Source organism: Pantherophis guttatus, chromosome 1 (assembly GCF_059756535.1).
Source record: "Pantherophis guttatus breed Tessera chromosome 1, ASM5975653v1, whole genome shotgun sequence".
Classification (NCBI taxonomy): domain Eukaryota; kingdom Metazoa; phylum Chordata; class Lepidosauria; order Squamata; family Colubridae; genus Pantherophis; species Pantherophis guttatus.
Window position 1 is genome coordinate 222,392,599 of NC_142063.1, and position 21,356 is coordinate 222,413,954.

At 40.3% G+C, this 21,356-nt stretch overlaps 1 protein-coding gene across 4 annotated transcripts; it reads right to left on the reverse strand.

Moving 5' to 3' along the window:
* Positions 1-1,744: 1,744 nt before the first annotated feature.
* Positions 1,745-18,837, reverse strand: LOC117676916 (glutathione S-transferase-like). 4 transcript variants are annotated; one of them, XM_087882451.1, is made up of 8 exons: positions 18,538-18,664; positions 12,591-12,683; positions 10,876-11,025; positions 9,875-9,926; positions 8,828-8,960; positions 7,699-7,840; positions 6,194-6,325; positions 1,745-3,597 (listed from the first exon to the last, which is right to left on the reverse strand). In XM_087882451.1, exons 3-8 carry the CDS (start codon positions 10,960-10,962, stop codon positions 3,475-3,477), a joined length of 669 nt encoding a protein of 222 aa, XP_087738577.1. In that variant the 5' UTR covers positions 10,963-11,025; positions 12,591-12,683; positions 18,538-18,664; the 3' UTR covers positions 1,745-3,474. The 4 variants fall into 4 exon arrangements, with proteins under 4 accessions (XP_087738577.1, XP_087738576.1, XP_034292629.2 ...); XM_087882450.1 differs by lacking the exon at positions 12,591-12,683 and adding an exon at positions 12,419-12,507 and having other exon boundaries at positions 18,538-18,640; XM_034436738.3 differs by lacking the exon at positions 12,591-12,683 and having other exon boundaries at positions 18,538-18,837.
* Positions 18,838-21,356: the final 2,519 nt, after the last annotated feature.

The following is a 21,356-nucleotide window of genomic DNA, read 5'->3' on the forward strand; positions in this document are numbered from 1 at the left end:
TTCTTGCAACGCTTAAATGATGAAGGGATTCACAACTGCCTTTTCAGGGATTTTTCTTTAACTTCCCAGACTCTCTGAGAACCCTAATATTTCCTGGTGGATTCCCATCTTAAACTGTAACGATATTAGCTGGTTTTAAGCCTTTTTTTCAAGATCAGCCAAAGTCACCAAGATGCTGCCAACTTACTGAAACTGCTTTTTCTGTTTCAAACAATACCTATAAAAATTGGTAAAAATTTTTTTTGAAGACTTGAATAAATTAACTTTGAAATTTATTTGGCAAGGGAAAAAAGCGAGAATAAAACTAAAAATATTACAAGAATCTAAAGTAAATGCAGGGGAAGGATACTATAAAATCTCCATTCCCATCCCACTTCAGGGGAAGGATACTGTAAAATCCCCATTTCCTCATAGATCAGTTGGGACTTGGGAGGCAGATAATAGAATTCGGCAGGGCCAGTCAGAATTTTTACTACCGGTTCTCCAAACTACTCAAAATTTCTGCTACCGGTTCTCCAGAACTGGTCAGAACCTGCAGAAACCCACCTCTGATTTAGAAGGACATGACCTACAATTGGGATGGCACGCCTTCCTATGGTATGAGAAGAATAAAATTCACAGATACTTTCAAAATCATTATATAAGAAACTCACTAATATCGGTATGGGAAAAAGTAAAACCCAACATATACTCAAAAATTCCAGAATGACACTCAATGATGGAAGCCTTTACATACTCAAATTTGGTGAAGTTTGAAAAAATTGTGACAGATTTTGTGAAGATTTTGAACTCGGAAGGGAAATTAAAATGGAAACGAGCTTGAAGACCAGGACATTAAATACAATCTAGATATGATTTAGATATGAAAAAGTATGGGTTTTATAAAGGGCAAACACCCTTTGATCAAACACTGTTGAATTTGGATTAAAAATTAATCACGATTTATAACTTTTTACTAAATTTAAAAATGGAAAAAGGACAAGTAAAAGATACAATAGTACAGTGGGAAAGTTTTTTTGGTCATAATATAGAATTAGAGGAATGGCAAAATTTACGGGAAAGGAATTATAAATTAGCAATGACAACTTCGTATAAAGAAAACTTATATAAAATGTTTTATAGATGGCACTTACCACTGGCTAGGTTAGCAGAAATGTTTAAAAATATGCCTAGCAAATGTTGGAAATGTAAACAAAAAACGGGCACATATCATATGTGGTGGACTTGTGGTAAAGCAAAAAAAAATGTTGGGAAAAAAGTACATACCATATTTTTCGGAGTATAAGACGCAAAATTTAAGTGCGTCTTATACAACGAATGTAGCGCTGCCCACCACTGGCCCCCATCCTTTGGCCTCTGCCTCCCAGCAATTTACCTCCTTGCAAGCAAACAGCAAGAAAAAACAGCTCCTTTCAGCTTCAGCACATCCTAATTAACACAAGTTGATTGGATCGGTCTGCCAGCTCTCAGCTGATTTGCTCTCAGCTGCTTTGCACAGGGCTCTGCTGCTTGCTGCAAGGAAGCAAATTGCTGGAGCAGATTTTTTTTTCCCCCTGTGCTAATCAAGCTATGCTGAAAACGAAACTGAAAGCAGTCTATTTGCTGCAACGAGGCAAAATTGTGCAGAGGCAGATTTCTTTTTCTTCTTTTCCTCACCAAAAAAGGTAGGTGCGTCTTATAGTCCGGTGTGTCTTATACTCCGAAAAATACGGTAAATGCCTAGAAAAGATGATTGGAAAGCATGTAGATTTTAAACCTGAACTATTTTTATTAGGTATAATATCAGATAAACTTGATAAGAAAAATATGTATTTAATATTGCACATCTTGACAGCAGCAAGGATTGTATTTGCGCAATGCTGGAAAAATAAACACCATGACAAAGAAATAATTAAGATACTAGCGTATGCAGAAATGGACATTAAAAATGAAACAGAAAGAATATGTAGAATATTATCAAACATGGAATCTATTTTATCAGTGGTTGGAAAAAAGAAGTGGAGATTAAGGATGTAATATGTATTGTTAAGCGAATTAAATACCCAGACAACATGATGTATATTAAGCACTGAGAAATGTAATTAAAATTTTTTTTAAAAGATGGTGCCACCTGCTGTGATTAGTATAAATTAATGAACTATATACAAAGGTAACAAATGGTCAAAGGATACCAACAAATTCAGATATGACTCTACTTGTGTCCCAGGAGGTTGTTTGTAAGTCTATTTAGTTCATAAATCCAGCAAGCTTAAAAATATGTGTATTACAGATCTTGCCTCACACGGATAGCAGTCTGGGGCTTTGAGTGGTGGCCGGAGAGGGCATGGAGGGAGAGAGTCAGTTTCTGGCATGCCTCATATTATAGTAAAAGCAATAGCACTAAGACTTATATACCACTCCATAGTGCCTTACACCACTCTCCAAGCAGTTTACAGAGCCAGCATATTGCCCCCAACAACCTGGCTCCTCATTTTATAGACCTCAGAAGCAGTGGTGGGTTTCTACCAATTCGCCCCAAACCAGGGCAAACTGGTAGTGGCGGCAGCAGGAGGTTCCCCCCACCCACCCGGACATCGTCATGGACGCTCTGCACATGCGCAGAAGGTTCTGTGCATGTGCACGCTCCCGGTTCTGAACCGGTAGCGAAGGTAAGTGGAACCCATTACTGCTCAGAAGGATGGAAGATTGAGTCAACTTTGAGCCAGTCAGGATCGAACTCCTGGCAGTGGGCTGAATCAGCCTGCAATACTGCATTCTAACCACTGTGCCATCATGGCTCTTAATGTATGTGGCACACTAGAAGCTGGCCCTTTCCTGTCTTCCCCACCGCTGCTGCCCAAGTCAGATTCTTCTGCAATGTTACCGTTTATGTGGGGTGAGAACTGTGTTGTGTCTGTCCGCAGCTCCACCCTAGAGGGTCCCAGGGGTCAGGAGGGGGACGGGTTTCCAGTGTGCCACATGTGTTTTTGCCATAACAAACTTGTCCATTTTCCAACCCCCAAGTGCGGACTGATTTGTTCACATCAGCAAAAGTTTGCAATTTGAAGATTCGTTAGTAGAGAAATGTTTGTAGGCTAGAATGCATTGCTCTAAATCGACAGGATTAACTTCTGTAAAGATGTGCAGAGTTCCATTTTACATAGTAGCAACTACAGAGACAGGAGTTAATGCATTACAAATAAGGAATCACTGGGGCTTTTTTTAAAGGTACAAACTGCAATAACATAATATCCTGGGGGGTAAGATAGAATTTATTTGCTGGTGTGAAAAAAAAAACAGCATTATACACAATAATTTTAGATGCAAGGCCTTCAAAAATCTTTTTCATCTAAATTATTGATTTTACTGATTATAAAACTAAAAGGAATTGCAATTTTACTTAGTTTATCTTTCGAATAATAGGGTCAGTTAAAATCAGCAATATATTGGGAAAAAACATGTTAGTAGAAATATGTCAGTATTTGGAAAAATCCTTTACAAATTGAATATTTTTTTTATTTGTGCCAGCATGTTGTCATCCAGTGGAGGTTTCCTTTGACTTCCAGGCTGCAAGAATTTCTTTATTGTAGGGATATTGCTTATTCTTGTTTTGAAAGCCTAGGAAAGAGAGAGAAAAATCCTCTAAGAAACAATGAAAAATAAGATACGAGTTTACCGACTGAAACTGCTATCTATTTCTAGATGCAAAATGAAAATGTAAGGCTAGCAATCATTAAATGCTGAAGTACTAAAAGTTTTAAATGCTAATATTACAAAGTACTGCAAGGAAACATGTCAATGGGTTAGGTCAGAAATCTTAATTTCAAAATGTTTTTCTGAAAAGTAAATTGGAAATTAGCAGAAAAACGCACACTCCGTAGAAGCTTGAGGAACTGGTTGTCATTGCAGAACTATTGTGAGTGTAGGTCTTCCTTTTCCCTCGTCCTTCAAATCTATTCAATAAAATTGGTAGGTTATTGGTGTCCATATAATTCCTGTACAGCAGGGCTGTCAAGCTCGCAGTCCACAGCCCGGATGCATCCCTCACTGGCCACGCCCGATTTAGCAAAGTGGAAAAAGTTACGATATGTCACGTGTTGATGATGCTGTGACAACGCGAGTTTGACACCTCTGCTCTACAGAAACAAGATTCTTCAAATAAAGCTCACTAATTAAGTGAGTTTATATTGACCAAGAATCACGTATGACAGATAATATGTAGGTTTGTGGTTCTCGATACTAGCTTTGTAATCTATCTTGGATGTTCTTGGTGGAAGACTCCCAAATCCTTTCCAGTATTTAGATTGCCAAGAAGTCATTGAAAAAAAACCCCTACAAATTTATTTCTTTTTTCCCCTTCTCCCTCCCTTCTCTGGTCTTCCCTCCACACTCCTTTTTGCCCATCAAATCACCTGATGGTTGAGCAACTATTGGAAATAGTGCTTAAATATTGAGCAATCTGTACAAGTTCAAACTGCAATCCAGGCTAAGCTGCAAAGAAAGGATCTGGCAAAGCATCAAAGAACTTCATGATGTGTGCAGGGAGTGGGTGCAGTTTTTAAAGGGAACCTTTGCCTTCTTGGATGTTTTTGATCTATAACTAATAATCAACTTCAAAGAAACATCAACTAGAGATAGTATTGATGAAAAGTGCCACAAGATTCTTCTGCAGCTAAACCGGGGAGATCTACCAGTGCAGAGTCCGGAGAATCAGGTAATATGCACATTTAAGGAAGAACAAGAAAGCCAGCTTAATCCTGACTGCACTTGGAAGAGGTGATGGGTTTTTTTCCAAGCATGTGCCATGTATCAGCATAGGCCCATGATGGGAAACCTATGGCACACGTGCCCGAAGTGGCATGCGGAGCCATGTCGCCTGACACGCATGGCGTCGCCCATTCCTCTTCCAGGTTTCTGGTGCGCATACACGTGCGATGATCAGCTGGCCTTGCATGTGTAGCAGAGCTAGTCTTCCGGTTTCTGGCATCCACATGCACGCTGGCCAGCTGATCATCGTGTGCCAGAAACCAGAAGACCAGCTGTCCAGTGTGCATGCGCGTGCCGGAAACTGGAAGTTCATTTCCCAGTGCGCATGCCCCTTGTGCCACTCCTCTTCCGGGTCATTTGGTGCCAAAAAGGTTGGCAATCCCTGGCATAGGCAGTGATTAGAAATGCCTGCATTTCAAAAAGGCTGTAGTCCTCAACTTACAACAATTCATTTAGTGACCGTTCAAAGTTACAACAGCACTGAAAAAAGGGACATGACCTATAATTACAAGCTTTGCATCAGTCCCATGATCATGTGGCCAAAATTCAGATTCTTGGCAAGTGGTTCATACTTATGACCGTTGCAGTGTCCTGGGGTCATGCGATCACTTTTTGCAGCCTTCTGATGAGCAAAGTCAATGGGGAAGCCAGATTCACTTAACAACCAGGTTACTAACTTATCAACTGCAGTGATTCACTTAACAACCGTGACAAGAAATGTCGCAAAATGGGGCAATGGGCAATGGGCCTCCTCAGGGTGCTGTCGGCCAGACAATGCCGGCTGGCGACCCCCAGGAGGAGAGCCTTCTCTGTGGTGGCACCTACCCTTTGGAACAATCTACCCCCAGAGATACGAGTGATCTCCGACCTCCGGATTCTTCATCGGGCCCTAAAAACTTATTTTTTTTTCAGTTAGCCGGTCTGTCTTGATTTTAGGGTTAGTTTTAAAATTTTAATATTGATTTTAAATTGACAAGTTTTAAATTATGGGCCAAATCTATAAATTATTTTAACTCTATTTTTAATTGTAATGTTATGTATAGATGTTTTTATTTTGGCTGTTCACTGCCCTGAGTCCGAAAGGAGAAGAGCGATATAGAAATTTGAATAATAATAATAAATAAATAAATAATAAAACTCACTTAAAAAATTCTCACTAAACCATATAAATTTTGGGCTTAATTGTAGTCATAAGATGAGGACTACTTGTATATCATCCCAAAGGGACAGAAATTCATACTCATTCACTACAGATGTCAAAGTCATTATTATTATCAGCATCAGCATCATCCTCGTGGCATGCTGGTAGCTGCAGTGGTTCTTTTAAAATAGCCCCCATCAGTGCCTGATGATCTTATCTCTGTATTTACACTCTGTGAAAATACAGATTGCTTGATACTGCAGTCACAGGGCTTGCCAATTCCCACAGTTTTAATAGTGTCCTTACCTGCAGCAGAGGAAATTTAGTGAGAGCATCAGACTTGAACTCTTCAACCATTAAGATAGCTTCCAAGAGATGAACATCTGCCCAACTAAACTGGTTACCAACCAGAAAATTTTGTCCATGGTCTTTCAAAATCTGTAACATGAAGAAACCCAAAATAAGATGAAGATATTTGTCCCCTAATATTGCAAAAGGCAAATATATTATTTTAGAGAGATAAGCTTCCCTGGTACATTTCTAACAGATGCAATATTTGCAACAGGAGTAAAATAATTGCTTTGGCTACTGGTGCTATACAATGGATGGTTTCATACTCTTCAAAGGTAGTGCTAAAGTCCAGTAACCATTGTTTGGAGGGTATTCTGATTGCAAGATATAAATTTAATACATAAATAAATTCTGCCATGTCACATAGTTACATCTTGGGAAACCTACACTGGAAGATATAAGTTCTGAGCCAACCTTTCCAAGCTTGTAGGTTTCAGACAGGCTTGATTACAACCCCCATCATCCTTAGTCAGTACAACCATGGGCATTACGAATGGTTTACTTCAGGGGTGTCAAAATCAAGGCCCGTGGGCTGGATCTGGCCCGCGGGATGCTTAGGTCTGGCCCATGGGGCTGGCTTGGAAATATCAAAGGACCGGCCCACGGTGCTTCTGCCGGCCAAAATGGCAGACACCCCCCGCGGACTGTTTTCGGCTGGGAGAGTGCGCGTGAAGCCATGTAGGCCAAAAACGGACTGCCTGGGGGCCACCCGGGGCCTCCATGTGGCCCGTTTTTGGCCGGCCAAGTGCTGCAGGAGGACTGGCTTGGACTGGATTACAATTATGTGGCCTCAAGTAAGTGCCTGATCTGGATAGAAAACAAGCAACCTCCTATGTTAATACTACAGTTTAATGCCAGATTTTACATACTGTAGGTCCATTTAATTTACAATCAACAATCTATTTTGTATTCTGTATTCTATTCTGTATCTATAATTGACAGCCATTTTTATTTACTATCCTGGAAATTTACCTTTGCTGTTAGATCTTGTATTATCATGCTATTTATGCTTTTGTATTTTTATTATTAGTTGAATAATAAAAATACAATAGTATAGCTTTTCTAACAGGAAAAGCAATTTGCTATTAAACAATGGGGTATTCATTTAGAAATAAGAAGTTTAGTGGAATATGAAGACTAAGTAATAAATGTTTGCCAGTAATATCTGGTAGAAGAGATAGGAAAATGGTTATAGTAAAGAACTGTGGAAAGAAAGAAGGGGAAAAATGCATCTTGAGCCTGTGTCAAATGCCCATCATGGCCACGTCCACCTGGCCACACACACCCGGCCACACACACCATGGCCACGCCCAACTCTGGCCACACACATGGCACTCCAAGGTCAAACACATCCCTGATGCGGCCCTTAATGAAATTGAACCCCTGCTTTAGTTCAACCCAACTGGAAGGAAATACATGGGGAAGACGAGTTTTAAAGCCCCTACCTCATTATCACTTACCTTCTCATATACTGGAAAATATCTGGTTGTAGCTCTTTCAATAATCAAGGCTCTTTGCTTTTCTTTATTTTCAGCAGGCTGTAAAGGAAGCATCATTATCATTCCCATCAGATCAGTGGTTCCTTCCACATACATGTCAATCCTGAAAGACATGGTCAAAGGGGAGAGAGAAAATATTTTTAAAATTAGGTGCCCCTGAATTGGGCCCCAAGTGACTATAGGGACACGTATCCATTAGCTTGACCTGTAAAAAAGTATTTAAAATTAGAAGTTAGGCTTTTTTGTGGGGGGGGGAAGCTATTTAAGAAATTTAAACCTGATAGAAGTATTTCTACATCCTTCTTAGTTAATGTGTGCAACCTAAGGCCTGATTCCACTTTGCATGCATTAAACGTATTAAAGATTAGTCAGTTCAGTCAGTTAAAGACAGTCGGTTCCTTTCCATAGATTGCCATTTATTAATGCATTAAAGGTACATTAATAATTGGCAATCTATGGAAGGGAACTGACTGTTTTGGCAAAAAAAAGAGGTTTAAAAACATCTTCCACAACTGCTATTCTATAAAACATATTTTTCTAAGATCACTGAGCAGGAGGGGAACTCACTGTTGGTACAAGAGTGCTGACCTTCAAATGAAACACTTCAAGCAACATGGCCAATATTGAAAGAAGCTGAACATTTTAACTCATTAACACCAGGAAGACCATAAGTTCCTCATTCATGCTTCAGAGGAATGCTTTAAAAAAAAAAAGTCTTGCTACATACACTTTATAGGTTGCCCTTTAAATTATTGTTTTCTTACTCATTGCCACATTGCTAAAAAGCTACTTGTTCCAATCATTTGAAGTCCAAATGAAAGATTTTTATCAGGCAGGGAAAATAATAATACCGTATCACTGGATCTGTATTGCAAAAACTGAAGTAACCAGCAGATGGGAGAAAAGAGCTATAAAAAGATCCATCTCTTTGCCACCATCTAGTGGTAGTTTGCAATACCGCAGTCTATACTGCATTCTTGAATGCTAATATAAAGCTACACCTCAAAATACATCTGCATTACATGTTATATTTCTGTTACAAGTCTGTAATAAATTCTAGATTTTAATCAAGATAGTCATAACCCCGTACAGTGCTCTTTCTTTCAAATCCTTCCCGTAGAGATTGTATTTTGCTGCAATATAGCTGAGAATGGCTCGCGTTTGCACCAGCTTCATCCCATCAATTTCCACCATGGGCACTTGCTGGAAAAGCAGGCATCCATCTGGTGAAAGACAAATAAGAAGAACAATTCAGAAAACAGAAATTCAATTTAAATTAAACTAAATATGCTTATTGAATATTTCAGATTGATTTGACTGGCCTATTTAATATGTTCTACTATTTTTTTAAAAACCCATGCATTAAAAATGCAAGGATTACAGCCTCAGGATAGGCAGCACACCTTAACAGAGCAACATCCATGTATAACCAGGATATTTAATTAATATGAATTAATTTCTGGGCTTCAACTCCCAGCAATTTTAGGAACAATTTTGCTGGCTGAGGAAACCTAATCCAGCTCATAGGAAGGGCCAAGTCATTCACATTGTGGCAGTGGTGAAATCGAATTTTTTCACTACCAGTTCTGTGGGCGTGGCTTGGTGGTGTGGCGTGATGTGGCTTGGCTTGGCTTGGTGGGCGTGGCTTGGTGGGCGTGGCAGGGGAAGGATACTGCAAAATCCCCATTCCCTCCCCACTCCAGGGGAAGGATACTGCAAAATCTCCATTCCCTCCCCACTCTTGGGGAAAGGATATTGTAAAATCTCCATTCCCACCCCACTCTGGGGCCAGCCAATGCTGGTATTTGCCAGTTCTCTGAACTACTCAACATTTCCGCTACTGGTTCTCCAGAACCTGTCAGAACCTGCTGGATTTCACTCCTGCATTGTGGGGACAATTCTACTGATGATAAGATACATGGAGTCCTCCATGGAGCTAAGTAGTATAATAGTAAAAAAAAGCCCTGTTTAGGATTAGATCCAGAAACAAGCTGTCAACTGCCCAAGCTCCCAATAAATCTTTGCAATTCAGATGATGCCATTCAATTCACCTCAAAGCAGAGTGTCTATAAACTCTTGTCCTGAGCTCATCATAAAGTGGATGATAAATTATATTTAAAATTTGCATCCAACTCACCCCTCCGCAACTTCTCCAAATCTTCATTCTTTTCTAGAAATTGTTCTTCAAACTGCAATGCAGAAATAAAATGAAATGCTTTTTCCTCGTTTTATAAGAACATTTTGGAGGAAGTAGAGTAGCTCATGCTTGGCATATTTTTTTTTGAAACAAGTTGTGTTTAACACCCCTCACCCCCCAAATATAACAGAGCTTTCCTATTCAGGGGTGGAAGCTGATTCAGGTTTTTATGAAGAAGTAATAGGTGCCTTTGCAAAATGGCGGTGAAAAGAACCTTGTGCATTTGCAAAGAGGTTGCCACAACTACAGCACCAGTTAAAAAGGTCCCAAATCCTTCAAGATGACCTCAGTGCCTGTAATTTCAGCCTTGCAGTTTTCATGCTCACAATTTGCGTCCCTTGTTCTGGAATATTTTCTTCAATTTCCTCACCTAGCACATGGTCATGAACATTCCTAGTGCCCTTTGATCCAAATTCTAATCAAATTCAAGTCTGCTTAGCTTGTTGCAATCAACCAAGGTCGGCTAAACACAGCAAAAGGCTTTACGAGCATATCGCCTAAAAAGGAAATCAGCTCTGTATTTTTTTAATTCCATTGCAAAACATGGCTTTGATCTGGAACCACTCTAATCCCCTTCCTGATTCTGATTTCATTGTCCAGACAGGTATATCAACCCTTCCCAAACTTGAGTATCAGCTTTTTTTTTTGCACCTCAGATGCTTTAAATTCACCAATCCAGAGCCTCCCTAAGATTTTGAAAAATCTGTTTCACAAGAGAAAAGAAAAGGGAGCCCTGTCCCCCACGGCAGAAAATATCATATGAATGCTTTGATTCTTGCACCTGTGGATGTATCAACCCATCCATTTAGTGAAGAATCTGTTGCAAGGGTGAATCATTGGTCAGTCTCTGATGCTGGTATTAGAAAATCCTTTTGACACGTCAGCCAGAGCACTAGATGAATTCTGTGCCGTATGCCTGCAAAAAGCATGCTAAAACAGACCTCAACTCCGGCTGCTGCAAGTAGCCAGCGGATAGATTCCATTTTTCCTCTTCCTCGAGTGTAGTGCAGTTTAGGTTTCCCTGCCATCTTTTGGGAAATTCTTCAGAGTCTCAAGCTCAGCGTAGAAGGAAGATGAACTTTGTGGATGTCCTAAAATAGAAGTGGAAGAGGAACCATTATGAATCCAGAAGTAGCTGCTTTTGCCAAAGAAGCCATGAAATACAGTCCATAGCATACCCTGAGCTGAACTTCTGGACTGATCTTCTTGAAGAAGACCAGGCTGTCGCTTAATGGTTGGGCTCCCATCTTAAGTAGAATTCAACAACTCTAATTTTCCTCAATGCCACCAGTAATTGGAAAATTTGGAAAACTTTATATAGTCTTAAATTTCTACTTGCCAGCCCCCTCATTAAGTGTTGTACCTTATGATTCTTGATGAATGTATCTTTTCTTTTATGTACACTGAGAGCGTATGCACCAAGACAAATTCCTTGTGCGTCAAATCACACTTGGCCAATGAAGAATTCTAATCTAATCTAATCTTCAACAATGGAGAAGTCTTGCTAAAAAGAAAAAAACCTGCAGCCCATTTGAGAAGATGACTTTAGAAAATCTAAAACTACTCTTTGAAGTATCAACATCTAGCTTGAGAGTTAAGAAACCTACAACAGAACAGAATAACAAAGTTGGAAGGGACCTTGTAGGTCATCTAGCCCCCTGCCCAAGCAGGAGACCCTATACCATTTCTGACAGATGGCAGTCCAGTTTCTTCTTGAAAGCTTCCAGTAATGAAGCTTCCACAACTTCTGAAGGCAACTTCTGTTCCATGGGTTGATTGTTCTCACTGTCAGAAAATTTCTCCTTATTTCTAGGTTGAACCTCTCCTTGATCAGTTTCCATCCATTATTCCTTGTCTGGGCTTCAGGTGCTTTGGAAAAAAGGTTGAACCCCCCTCCCTCTCTGTGACAGCCCCTCAAATATTGGAACACTGCTATCATGTCTCCCCTGATCGAATTAAGGCTCCATTATGGCTCAATTTTAAACCAGCATATCTCATCTCTCTCAAAGCGATTTGTTTCAGCTTAGATACCTCTCTCCCAAATCTACCAACTCCAGACAGCTTCAAGTTACCCATATAATCCCAAAAGTATCTAATATAATAATATACATTGCAGGGCCTGAATTTATCTGTAATCACTGCCAGACAAATCTAGCATAAATGTCCATGTAGATAACACTGCTTATCATAGCAGGCACTTTAACTGCCAGAAGAAGCAATTAGAAGCACTCACCAGGTGTAACTTCTCTGCTGGGTAATTGTGAGAAATGCCTCGCAAATTAGCAAGGAGCCTGAAGTCCTGCCTGCTTTTGTACAATAGCTCCTTTTGGGAGGGGAGGAAACAGGGGGGTTTAACCCAGTTTTAAAAATATGCTTAGTCATACCGTATCTGCCTTCAAGGATGAAGAGATTCGAATTAATTTGTGAACTAAATTTTGCAACAATTAAAAAAAAAAAACCTGACAGAGCAAATGATTAACTTGCGTTCAGAGCTGGCGAAGGAAGGTCACTTATCAGGGTCATTCCTCAGCTATGCAACAGATATAGACCATTCAGCAGGAATACTGTAGTTTCTTTCACACAAGGAGAAAAAATGTATCAGTTGAATTTCATGCTGTCATGCAGCTGATAGAGGAAAAAATATATATTCACCAACCTTTGGGCCCAGTTTAGCTCCAGTCCTGACAAATTACATTCACACAGTTGTCTTGGTTACAAGTTGGCTCTGCCAATTGACTTGGGGCCCTTTCTGGAATAGCGAGTAGATTAGATAAAATCCTCCCTCCAGCCCATTTACGCACTAGGTTCCTTTTATCTAGTTGACTATTGATGTTAATGTTTTAACATTTATAACTTTTCATTATCTTTATTGTTAGTATAAGCTGCCCAGAGTTGGTTGACAGTGAGATGGATGGCAAATAAATTTAGTAAATAAATAATACAAACATGGCTTGCTATTTCTTTCTTCCAGAATATCATTTCAAGCCCTCTACTTAATTTAAGCACTGATTTTCCAAAGTGGTCTCTGACTGAAGCACAAACCAATTTTTTTTTCTCTCTTTAGCTTTCTAAATAAGCCAAGATGACTTAAATGCCTGGTGAAGCTAACTAATCAATTATAGAGTTGCCAATTAATCAGAAAAAGTAGCAGAGTTGTATTCTTGTTCTTCAAAGGACTGCTTGATATGAATAAAACAAGAAGCGTATTGTTTTATATCACACAAACAAATACTAAGGGATGTCTAATAATCTTTCATTTCAAGAAATGTGTATGCAGGGCATACAATTGTGCTTATGATCAACTAGGACAGTCCAAGTTATCCCTCATTGTCATGCACACAAAGGAAAAAGAGACTAAAGACCATACAGGTAGTTCTCCTCTTACAACAGTTCTTTTTGTGACCTTTTGAAGTTACAACAGTACTGAAAAAGTGACTTATGACCGTTTTTCACACTTACAACCATTGCAGCATCTCCACGGTAACATGCTCAAAATTCAGGCGCTTGGCAACAGACTGAGATTTATGATGGCTGCAGTGTCCCAGGTCACATGATCACCTGTTGCAAACTTCTGACAAGCAAGGTCAATGGGGAGCCAGATTCACTTAACAAAAGATGAGAGGCCTCTTTTTCACCACTTACCCAACAAATGCAAAATGATTTTGCCAATCAGAGAGACATTTGATGATGTGTGTAGCCACTGGGTGGAAGTTCACTGGAGGAGCCCACCATGCCCATTTGGGAAATGTATCGACTGGTTTCTGAATGCCCTATTGCAGAAGTGTAAAGCTCAAGGCCAGGGGCCGGCCCGGCCTGTGGGGTGCTTAGATCTGGCCCATGGGAATGCCCTGGAAACAGCAAAGGACCGGCCCACAGTGCCTCCACCAGAGAGAACAGAACTCAGGAGGGCTCCGTTTTCACTGGCAGAGAGTTGCAGGAGGCCGTCACAGCCGAAAACAGTGCTTGGAAGCCCATTTTCACTGGCAGAGTGTTCAGGTCAACACAGATGCCCCCGACATGAATGATGTTGAGCTGGCCACGCCCACTCCAGCCCCCAGAGGTCAAACACAACCATGATGCTGCCCTCAATGTAATCGAGTTTGACACCCCTGTCAGCCCTTCATAATTTTGCTTTGAGACCAAAATAAAATTATGAAAGGCTGACAGTTCATCAAGCTGTAAGAAAAACTGACTGCCAAGTTATCCCTCGTGAATGTTTGGTCTTTAAATGTTTGCTAATACATGGTGAAGTAAACATCTTTGAAGGAGTGGAGACACATGGTCAGTGACTAGATGGTGTTTTCTGACTAGCCAATCCAGATAAAGGAGATTATCCAGATAATCCACTTGCATTCTGGACAGCTGCTCCTCATGAATGAGCAGCAGGGATTGAGGTTCCTGCAGTCAGATTGTGAGTTGAACATCTCAGGGTTGAGCAAATTCCATCAAGCTCAAAACAGCAATGTAATCCTTATAGGTACACCGCCAAACTCATTTCTTGATTACTTTGGGAAAGTGGGTTTTAGCAGCTTTTCAGCTATTAAGAATCATACAATGGACAACAAGTCTGATAACATACACTGGGTGACTTCAATTCTTAGCAGGAAAAAAAACGTTCTAAAGAGTTTAAGGAGAAGAAAAAGACAAGTAACACCTCCCCCCCCTCTTTTTTCAGAATAAATAGCAACAGGATGATTTTGGAAATTTAGAAACAGACTAATAGTCCAGATGGACTTTGAAATTAATTATAAGTATCCTACCCCTGTAAAAATTCTGTTTGAATTCTTTAAAAAAAACATGATAATAGGAGAATTTGAACATTGGACACTAAAGGGAACCAGAAGAAATGGGCCATTACAACTAAAATGGAAAAACACTTTTTGATCCACTAATACAGAATGAAGCGAAATATTCTAATATTTGAAGAATGTTTGATATTTGAACAATATAACAATTAAAGGATATTTTTGAAGAATGGACCCAAAAGTTAATTTTTAATTGCCCTTATAGGCAGACTGCGTTTAAAAGAAGTTTTGGGAAGAGGAACGGGTTTTACATAACTAGACTGGGACTGATTTGAAAGTGGTTCCTAGGAAAAGAAAGCCACATTTATTTATTTATTTGATTTTTAACCTGCTTTTATTACTTTATAAATAATTCAAGGCAGCCAATACACACAATACTCCTTCCTCTTCCCATTCCTCTTCCCTACAGCAACCTGTGAAGTGAGTTGAGCTAAGAAAGAGTGGTTGGCCCAAAGTCACCCAGCTGGCTTTCATGTCTAAAATGGGACTGCAACTCACAGTCTCTTGGCGATTGTCCCAAAGTTACCCATTCATTACTAAGGGATTGGAACTCACAATTTACTAGTTTCTAGGCCAGCACTTTAATCACTACAGCGAACTGTCTCTCTACAAGTCTTTCTGAAATAAATAAGGTGAAACATTCATAATAGGCCGTCATAGAGCAGCATAATATCAAAAGGGATTGTTCCCCTATTTGCAAGGTGAGGTGCTAAAAGGGAAAGTGTAGCCAATGTGAATTTGGACAGAAAGCATTGTGCCCTTGTTGGAAATTGTCCAACAAGGGCACAATTCTGGAACTGACTTGGTTCAAAGGAACAAAGCTTTCAAAATCAGTCCTGGGAAAATGAAGGCCTAATATTGTAGCTTTAACACAGGGGTGTCAAACTCACGTCGTCACGGTGGCGTCATATGACATGTGGTGACTTTTCCCTCCTTTCACTAGACCTGTCATGGGCGTGGACAGCGCATAGTGCACCTGGCCCATGGGCCACGAGTTTGACGGCCCTGCTTTAACACATGAATTCAGCTGTTTTTTCTTTTGTTAAAAAAAAAAGACTACTATCAAATCACCATTACTTTCCAGATCGCTTTCTCCCTCTGCATAAGTTGAATACTGTCAATCTATCAACAAAAGAAAGGATTTCCCACTCCCTGAATAGGTGTGGGACATCTATAATAGGAGCTCTTTAAAGGAGCTTAAATATCAGCAGATATTTTATTTATTTACTCATTACAAATTTATATGGCTGCCCATCTCACACATGGTGAATAATCAAACTCTGCTTAATGAGTTTATGTAACTATGAAAAACAGACGTTTGGTGAAACTAATTACTGTAAGGATGTGTGACAAAAGTCAAAGCTAGCAGAATTTTTTAAACTGAGTTAAAGCAGCACAAATACGTGTATCTCTTGGTTCAAACAAAGCAGCAACTTTGTGGCTCGCTAAGGACTCAATGACTAGAAAATTGATTCAGAGCCAGTCTGGTGTAGTGGTTCAGACACCAGGCTAAAAACCAGGAGACCATGAAGATGGAGATTCTCAGTCACCCCGGTCAGGATTGTCCCAAAGGTGCTTTTTCAAGAGGCAGAGAAAAGAAAAACCAGAAAGTCCAGTTTTCCTCTTGGAAAAGAACCTTTGGGACAGGAGACTGTGAGTTTTAGTCCCAGTTTAGGCATAAATCCAGCTGGATGACCATGGGCCACTCAATTTCTCTCAGCCCTAGGAAGGAGGCAAGAGTAAGCCGCTTCTGAAAATCTTGCCAAGGAAACTGCAGGGATTAAGCTATGCAATTGTCATGAGTCAGCACTGACTCAAAGGCACCAAACCAATGACCCCAAAAAGTGTACTGTAACACAACTGAAGTAATGGCTTGATAACCATTTACACATTGATTTCAGAAAGTTGACTCTTGAAGAGGCCTGAAGTAGCTTCAGAGAAACAGAGGAAATCTAATCTTAACGTCCCCAGCTTCTCAATTAATTAATTATCCTCCCCAGCATTGCCAAGAAAAATTCCACGTTTAACTTTTTTAGAGTGTAAAAATTAGATTCATACATAACTGTCCTGTGCAACTGGCTCTTGTGTACATGTGTGTGTGTGTGTGTGTATGTATGTGTTTGTGTGTCTTTTACAGGTAGTCCTCAACTTATAACCACTCATTTATTGACCATTCAAAGTTACAACACCACTGAAAAAAGTGATTTATGACCATTTTTTATAAGCTGCAAAACCGTTGCAGCATCCCCATAATTCTGTGCTCAAAATGTAGGTGCTTGGCAACTGACTCATACTGCATTGTCCTGGGGTCATGTAATCACCTTTTGTGAGCTTCTGCCAAGCAAAATCAATGAGGAAGCCAGATTCACTTAACAATCGTATTACTAACTTAACTTCAGTGATTCGCTCAGCAACTTGTCAAGAAAAGGTTGTAAAATGGGGCAAAACTCACTTAACAACTGTCTCACTTAGCAACATAATTTTGGGGCTTTGTGATCATAAGGTAAGTTGAGGACTACCTGTATTAGGATAGTTTAGGAGCATTAACAAACCACTCCCAGTGGCTAATAAGAATGGAACTGATAAATAAAAGGGAAAGCTTTTGCTGGTCTGCCCTGCAGTTTCTTGGAGTGTCTTTTTTTAAAGAATGAATGGAAAGAGATGAGCCAAGAGTTAAATTATCCTGCTGCCTAAACTACAAATGGAAATTCCTCCCAAGCCAATGATTAAAGTATTGCATTAGCAAAAATTGGGTTTAACCTAGAGGTTTCCAGCTGTCCACCCACTTCCAAAGGACAATCCTGGTATTTCTGGTTGACTTTTTGCAATCAGTTAACCAATTAACCAGCCTGAATATGCACTTTGAACAGCTCGCTGCACACCCAACTGCAAAGGGCAACACTTGTCTTTAATATATCAGTATGAAAAAAGCCTCCCAGCCCTGCCTTCTGCATATTGACTCAGAAGAATGCAGCTCCATGGTGTTTAAAGACCTTCTCTTCTCAGTTTGAAAAGAGTTTTCAGCAGAGGCTAGCAGCCTGCCAGAATGAAGGCATCCAAAACTTTCCCTTAGATCTGCCAGAGCTTCATCTGTTGAATTGATAGCTGCTACAAAAATACAATTCAGCCACTCTTCCTGAAAATAAGAATCCAAACTCCTACTCTTTTGATGCTTATTTAGTTGTTTCTAAAATCCATATGGCTGCTTACAGAGTCTGGGCAGTGAACAGCAATTACCACAAATATAACTCAGGTAAATTTGTGATGCCCCAGCAAGCTCTTTGGTCAGATAGCCTCTCCCCACCCCCAATTCTCAATGAATTAATGGTTTGTGTCACTACTCCTACAGCTTGTCTAGTAGGACTCTTTTATTTAAAAAATCCAATAATAGCTTGCCAAATATATTTCACACAGCCATTTCCTCCTCCTGCTCCTCCTCCTTCCAACCAATGTTCAGATACTAAGAAAAGAAAGCCTTAATGCTTCTCAGATTTGCCCTTTGTCCCTTTCCAAGTTTGCTTTTGCTTACTTAACTGGAGTTCGTCTCTCTCTCTCTCTCTCTCTCTCTCTCTCTCTCTCATCTTTCTTGTTCTTTGAAATCTATGTCCCACTTCCTCTAACCAATATTGCCAACATTACAAAATATACAAAATGAGGGTTTAAGCTGAGACTGTAGCATTTGCCTTACTTCCCACTCGGTTTGGATTTTAAAATCAGGCAAAGTAAAGTAAAAGTGATAGACTTTTATTCTAATATCTAATTCTAAGATTCTAATTCATCCTAGATTTCTTTACTAACCTCCAAATCTTGAGCTGAAAGTTCTTGGTTGAGAACTTTATGAGGGTGTCTGCCACGTTGTTCAGTGCATTTGTACAATGGCTGCTCCTGAAGAGGCCAGGCACTTTTGCCTGACAGGAAGCAATACTTGAAATTCAATCTTTTTTTTTTTTTTTTGGCTCTGCCTTCCTCAGGCGAAGAGGAAAGTTGGAGCCTTCTCAGATTTCAAGAGGATAATTCTTAGGCAACAAATACAAAATGGGCTTTATGGCTTCTTAAATGATATTCAGATTTATCCTGGCAGGCATTTTTGTATGTTAGAGCTCAACGATGAGATGCAGTTACTTTTAATTCTCAGTAGCAGTGAGAGCAGAGAGAAAGAGGCTTACACGCTCACACACTGTAGTTACTATATTTCATGACCCTGTATCTCCATTTTTTGTACACCCATGTACTTAGTCATGTGTAGATATGCACGGGTGCATGCAGATTTAATAAAGCTGGGCCAATATAATTCTCATCTGCCTATGAAAAGACAGCATGCTCTAATGTTAAAACCTTAGACTTGACACTCAGAACAAAGCTGTTTCATAACCAGATTGACGTATCAACTTGAAGCAGACTAATCACGAATTCTCTGCTTAATCCACCTCACATTGTTGTGGTGTGAATAAAATAATACAAGGCTTGCTTCCTTGAAGTCCTTCAGAAATGAAGGCCAGAATGATAGTTGATCGATAAATAAACGATGCCGTGCAGATCTTTCTGAAGGTGTAAGGAGGCTGGTGGGATAACTGGACGGTTGAGAAACTGTATCCACCCAGCTGTTTATTTTCATAGACCTGCCTTTCTACAAATACTAGGTCAGGGATCATGCAAGGAAACTGAAATGGGGATTGATTGAACCAGAAGTTTCAAAGTTTTGCAAACTCTGTTAATTTGGGGGAAAAAATCCTGGAATAAGAGGCAAAATTATCCTCCTTGGGGGAGGGTTGGAAGCAGGGGTGGGTTCTACTTACCTTTACTACCAGTTCACATAGTGCCCACGCACGCATATGCAGATCGCTTATGCGCGCATGGGCCTGGGTCAGTGGGCGGAGCCTGCCACCGGTTTTACTACCAGTTCTTGCAAACCGGTCCGAACTGGGGGCAACCCACCACTGGTTGGAAGGGGTTAAATATCAGCCAACAAGATTCACCCTTTCTGCTAAACCTTAGAATTGTTATGGTTACCCCCTGTTCAAGTGAGCTTTGTTGTTAAGACTCTCACAGAAGCCCCTCAAATTCTGGTGGAATTCCAGAGTTCTGTCATCGTGGGTGATCTGTGCGCGCTCCCGCTGTGAACCGGTAGTAAAGGTAAGTGGAACCCACCCCTGCTTTGGAGGTTTTTATGTCCACTCCCTTGCCCAGTTCAGGAATCCACTTATTTCAATAAATAGTTCAAAGATGACCCTGAAGATGGATCAGCCATGGTAAGGAAACTCAGGCCTCAGGTTTGAGGATGCTAAACTATTGGCCTTGGTCCTATTCAGCTGCTAAACTTACAAGCATTCTTTCTCCCCAGACGTGTGGCTTATTATTAGTACTGCTTCTAAGCCGCAGAAGAACAGACAAAGCTAACCTATAGAAGAGGGGAGCCTGCCTCTGTGTCGTTTTATTGTCTCCACAAAGCATGAGCTTTCTTCAGGCCCCTTAAACCTCAGTTCACATTTCTCTTGAGGCAGCTCCGTGCTCCAAAAGGCTATTGCATCTGAGAGAAATGCCCAGATATTACCTAATGTGTTTCTTGACAATGGTGTGATGCATGAAAACACCTGCGTGCTTAAATGTTGAAGTGAGCAGGTGGCCTTAGAAATTGAATAAATAAACAAATCTATGCATGCCTAGGCACGTCTCCTTTAATACAGGATATGTGTATATGAAACAATCTATTTTGTGTCGATCACAGTTATGACATGAGAAATGCTGGTGCTTTTCTATGAGCAGCTCTTGGGTATGTGGGATAATGTCCAAGTAACACAAATCATTTGGCAAAGACTCACTGTGGGCAAATCCAAATAAGGCATTCACAACCTCTGCAAGAGCCAAGTCCATGGAAAGCATGGGTCCCTTGAAGACAAACTAGTAAAGAATTGTGTGGCATTATAAAGAGGAAGATCTTTTCCACACTTCAGTCTTAAGTATAAACCAGTTGGAAAAGAAGCTACTCAGTGGTGAAATCCAAATATTTTTACTACCGGTTCTGTGGGCGTGGTGTGGCTTGGGGGACATGGCGTGGTGGGCGTGGCAAGGGAAGGATACTGCAAAATCTCCATTCCTACCCCACTCCAGAGAAAGGATACTGCAAAATCCCTATTCCCACCCCACTCTGGGACCAGCCAGAGGTGGTATTTGCCACTTCTCCGAACTACTCAAAATTTCTGCTACCGGTTCTCCAGAACCTATCTGAACCTGCTGGATTTCACCCCTGAAGCTAATGTAAGAAATCCCATTCAGATTTCAACTTTTTTCACTACTTTGACAGTGGTGTGGGTCTGAAGATCTGTTTGGACTATATTTTCCAACTGAGGAGTGGATTCTTCGAGTTCCTTCCCCCTCCCACTAAGGCTAGTAAGTGCCAATCACTTTCCTTTTATTGAAGGGTCTTTGAAGACCTGCCATTTCCATTGACACATTCACATACCCTCATCCATGACTCCCTCTTATACAGGTAGTCTACTTGTTTAGTGACCGGTCAAAGTTACAACAGCAATGCAAAGGGTGACTTATGACAGTTTTTCATATTTATGACCATTGTAGCATTCTCATGGTCAGGTGTTCAAAATTTGGATGCTTGGCAA